Source organism: Otolemur garnettii, unplaced genomic scaffold (genome assembly GCF_000181295.1).
Source record: "Otolemur garnettii isolate 467f Iridium unplaced genomic scaffold, OtoGar3 scaffold00067, whole genome shotgun sequence".
Taxonomy (NCBI): Eukaryota; Metazoa; Chordata; class Mammalia; order Primates; family Galagidae; genus Otolemur; species Otolemur garnettii.
In genome coordinates, this window is record NW_003852462.1 from 6,367,993 (window position 1) to 6,372,703 (window position 4,711).

The following is a 4,711-nucleotide window of genomic DNA, read 5'->3' on the forward strand; positions in this document are numbered from 1 at the left end:
GGGACCACAGGCGCCCGCCACAACGCCCGGCTATTTTTTGGTTGCAGCCGTCATTGTTGTTTGGCAGGCCTGGGCTGGATTCGAACCCGCCACCTTGGGTGTATGTGGCTGGTGCCTTAGCCACTTGAGCCACAGGCGCCGAGCCCAGAGCCGCATTCTTGAGGCCTGCATTGGGTTGAAATCTCTCTCAGAACTGCAGGAGTCATGGGCTGGGGCTTTAGGCCAGTACCCGTTCAATTAGGGCCACCAGGTAGCTGTTTCTCATGGAAATGCAGAAGTCTGCAAGGACTGTTCCAGTTCCTCAACCTTCTGCTCCCAGAAATACCACCTGATTTACTTCCTGATTTCTTAGTGCACGTTCAGCATCACCCCCTCTCTTGTTCATATGAATCATTTAAATGAATGAGTGCCTCAGCTTCCCAGGGCCAGGCACAGTGGTCAGCGGTCCTGGACAACACAACTGGCATTCACTAGCTCGGTGGCATTTTATTGGGCACCTGGGTTTGTTATGGAACTGGATGCAAAGACCACAACCCCCAGTCTGAAGTACTGAGGTGGGGGAGACCTTCATGGGGGTCCTAGTAGTAACCAACCAAAATTAATGGGATGGACATTTTTCCATGGCACAGTGCCCTGTCTATTTCTGTGGCCAGTGCTTTCCCCAGCCTCTGGAAAGCAATCAGAATATGGCCCTGTGCACCACATTTTCCTCCTATCAGGGTGGTGTGACCCGTTTATATACGAAGGTCCAGAGAATAGACCTGTCCACGGGCTGCTAGGGTGACTCTGGTTCTATTTTCAGTCATAATGTATCACCGCAGCCATTAGAGGCCACCTGTGTAACCAGTCGTAGAAGATGCCAGCAGCAGGCAGTAGAAAGGCCTCCTCTGAGGACTGCTGTCAGCAGGGGTGGGATGAGGTCATGGTCAGGCCTCAGCCCTTTGGAGGCCTTGGCCCTCAGACCTTAGACCCTTGACTTTCACCTCCCTGAGCCTATGTTCCCATCAGTAGGTCAGGGCCACCATCTCTGCCAGGCACACGGTGGGCACCGCATGGACCATGGCTGACCTGGGTGCTATGGTGTCAGGCCCCTGAAGCGAGGGGCTAGGTGACATGGGGCTTGCCCAGGCCTCTGTGGGTTGGCAAGATTTCTTCATGAGGACATCAGAACTAGACCTGCAACCAACACATAAGGCCAAGAGGGTGGTGATGAGAGCTCCCTCGCAGCCCCCTCTATGACAGCCTGGCTCATGGGCCACATTCTGTGGCTCTTGGTGCTTTCTCAAGTGCTGTCCAGCCCACAGGGGAGTCCTCTCCACCTCCCAGACATGGGCTGAGCCTTGTCCTCCAGGGAGGGAGCTGGGGCAGTGCAGGCCCTTTGGCCCGGAAGAACACAGATGCCAGAGAGCTCCTGAGCAGAGACAAAGAAACGCAGCCCAGGGTCCCCACCCTATCAGGCAGAAGGGCCACTTGCCCACAGCCAAGTTGTTTCTGGCTGTCAGGATCTTAGCTGGACAGAACCTCAGGGGGGAATCTGATCCAGATTCCTCACCTTACAGATGGGAAAATTGAGGCTCAGACAGGGGGAGTGATCTGCTCTAGGTCAGGCTGTAGTGCAGGTGGACATGTAGAGCCAGGCCTGGAGTCCAGCGGGCAGCCCTGCCCTGTCCCCTAGGGGTCTGTGGGATCCTTGACCCGACAGGACCGGGGTCATGCAGTTCCTCCTCCTGCCTCCAAGCCAGCTTCCTCTTAACCAGCCTAAGCTGTCCCTGAAAGGCCCCGTTTCAAAACTTCCCATTAAAAATATTTACCTTTTTAGGCCAAGCACAGTGGCTCACGCCTGTAACCTAGCAGAAGAATTGCTTGAACTCAGGAGTTCAAAACCAGTCTGAGCAAAGGCGAGACCCTGTCTCTACTAAAAAATAGAAAAATGAGCTGGGCATTGTGGTGGGCGCCTATAGTCCCAGCTACTGGGGAGGCTGAGGTAAGAGGATCGCTTAAGCCCAGGAGTTTGAGGTTGCTGGGAGCTATGATGACACCATTCTAGCCTGGGCAACAGAATGAGGATCTGTCTCCATAAAAAAAAAAAAATGTCTACTCTCCTTTCGGTCACTTCTTCACCACCTGTGGCTGTAACTGTCCCTGGGGGATGATGGCACTGGTCCCTCTTTTAAGGCCTGGAATTTAGTGAGTGTATAATCCATCCCAAGGTTCATTCTTATTTTAATAGCAGGTTTATTGAGCTATAATTCACATTCCATACAACCATACAATTCACCCTTTAAAGTGTTCGATGCAGTGGCCTCTTCCAGTAGTGAGAATTACACAACCGTCACTACAATCAAGGTTAGAATATTTTTATTAGCCCCCAAGAAACCCTGTGCCCATCAGTAGTTATTCCCCATTTATCCCCAATCCCCACCCCAACAGCTATGGAATATGATTTTCAGTAATTGAGTTTTTTAAATGCTATTTTTAATATTTTTGAGACACACTGATGAATTTTAAAGAACTTTAATCCACTTTTTACCAGTGAAATGGGGCTTGGGGTTTTTGTGTGTGTGTGACCTTTTTTTTGCTTACAAAGGGTCTCAAAGTCTAGGGAGACCAGGGGTGGAGCCACAAATCGTTCATTTTAGCCCTTCCCATCTTCAAACACTGTGGGGTAGTCCCAGAAGTTCCAGGTGTGCCCACCTGTAAGTGGCTTCTGGGAAGAGGGCAGAGAGAGGTCAGGGCTGCGGAGGCAGCGTGGGTAGCCCCCAGGGCACTTAGAAGCCTAGAAAGGTGTGATTTTCGGAGTCTTGAAATCTGGAGCTGAGAGTTCATCTGAGTCGCAGGCTGAATGAACAGAGCCTCCTTTGTAGGAAGGCAGGGCCCAGGCCCTCTGGGGACACAGGACCGAGGTGCCCTGCAGGCTGCAGCTAGAAGCCACTCTCTAGTGCAGGGCCTGAGGCCACCCTGTGGTGAGCCCCCTGGCCCAGATGCCCCATGGTTCCCGGGGCAGCAGTGGGCAGTCGGGGATGGGGGGAGGCTGGGCTAGCATTTCCATCTGCCCAGCCCAGGCTCTCAGCTTAGCTGTCCAGCAGACAGAAGCACTGGGCTTTCCCCAGGTTGGTATGGCACAGACATGGCACTGCCAAGTTGTCCAGCCATCCAGGCCTGTAACATGTGACTCTGGGCCAGCGTTTGTTACATTTCACTGGCAGCGTGTTTGGTGGGCAGGGACATGGACACTGGGCCCAAGTAGCTGGATTCCCCACTGTTAGCCTGGCAATTAGGTGCCCCCTCTGTGCCTCAGTGCCCTCAGCTGTAAAAGAGATGAGACCGCTCCCTGAGAGAAGTTAGTAACCCAGAATAATTCCCTTCCTTAAGCCCATGTGGAGTCCATTGCTGTGGGTGTGCCCTGGAGAGCTTCGCCCACATTCCTGGTCCAGATGGGCAAAAAGGCCCTGGGGAAGAGCGGGACATCCGGGTGCAAATCCTAGCTCTGGCTTCTGCCAGTGGCACACCCTGGGCAAGTGATTTAGACTCTGTCTCCAGTGTCCTTACCTGTAAACTGGGATGTGGTAATGGCACACCTCTGTGACTACTAAACCCTCCTAAGAAGGCTGCAGAGGGCTTACCACGGTACCCGGTCCAGAGCGGGGCTGTCTGTGTTAGCTCTTCATATGAATTCAGAATGAAAAATCAAACCGTTGGATTTTTAGTTGCCTCTTCATTTATCAGAATGAATATCTCCCGGTGGTGGTGATGGCCCTGTGGTGAGTGTGCTTTGCTGCAAAGCTGCCTGCACTGTGCTGACCTGCAGTTCTCTCTCTCCTCCCTTTCCCTCAGCCGAGCCGCTGCCGCTCATGGATCTCTGCCGCCGCTCCGTGCGCCTGGCCCTGGGGAAGGAGCGACTGGGGGAGATCCACACGCTGCCGCTGCCTGCTTCCCTCAAGGCCTACCTCCTCTACCAGTGACGCACTCCCGGGGACCACCAGCGCGACAGCCACCTGGTGCCAACTCACTGAGCCGCCGGCCACTGGGGCCACCACACCCTGCGCCTTGGACCAGCGTCCGCAGGCAGCTGTGGGCAGAAGTCCTTGCTCTTCCTCTCTGCCCCGCCTGGCTGCCTCTGCCACACCAGGACCTATGGCGACACAGGCTCCTCTTCCCATTCCTGACACTGGCAGAAGGCAGTGTCCCTGCATGCCGTCAACAACACTCCTTGACAAGATACACCGAGAATAAACGCCTACGCTGAGCTCCCATCTGCTCTCGGAGTGGAATGTGAACTCCCCACACCTCCAGGAGAAGGCGGGGGCCACCTGGGGGTCCCAAGGTAGTGCCACCACTCTGAGAGCAGGTACCAGGAGTGCTAACAGGTGCTTAGACAAGGCCATGGGTGCCCAGCCCAGTGGGGCCGTGCCACGGCAGATGAAGCTCAGGACATCAGAAACTCACCACGGACACCAAGGCAGAAACTAACAAGCACCGTGCATCAATCCCAGCTGCCGGTGCCCCTGTACCCTGTATTTATTCTTTTAACAATAACAAAAGCCATTTATTTATTCCATTTAGAAAGGAAACGTTTCAGTCACTCCTCTCTCTGGCTGTGTTCCGTTGCTTCCCTCCCTTCTGTACCCTCCTTGGGACGTGTGTGACTCACCTGTCCTCCCTGGGCCTTGCCTGTGGCACAGTGCACATGGGCACAGGCACAAGGGTGTCT

General features: G+C 54.2%; 1 protein-coding gene across 1 annotated transcript in view; it reads left to right on the top strand.

Annotated features, from left to right (window-relative positions):
- Positions 1 to 4,242, top strand: part of SPSB1 (splA/ryanodine receptor domain and SOCS box containing 1) — a 9,246-nt gene extending 5,004 nt beyond the window's left edge. The window contains exon 2 of the mRNA XM_003793251.3: positions 3,835 to 4,242. Coding sequence (XP_003793299.1) covers positions 3,835 to 3,962 — 128 coding nt within the window. The 3' untranslated portion in view covers positions 3,963 to 4,242. The remainder of the gene's footprint in view (positions 1 to 3,834) is intronic.
- Positions 4,243 to 4,711: the final 469 nt, after the last annotated feature.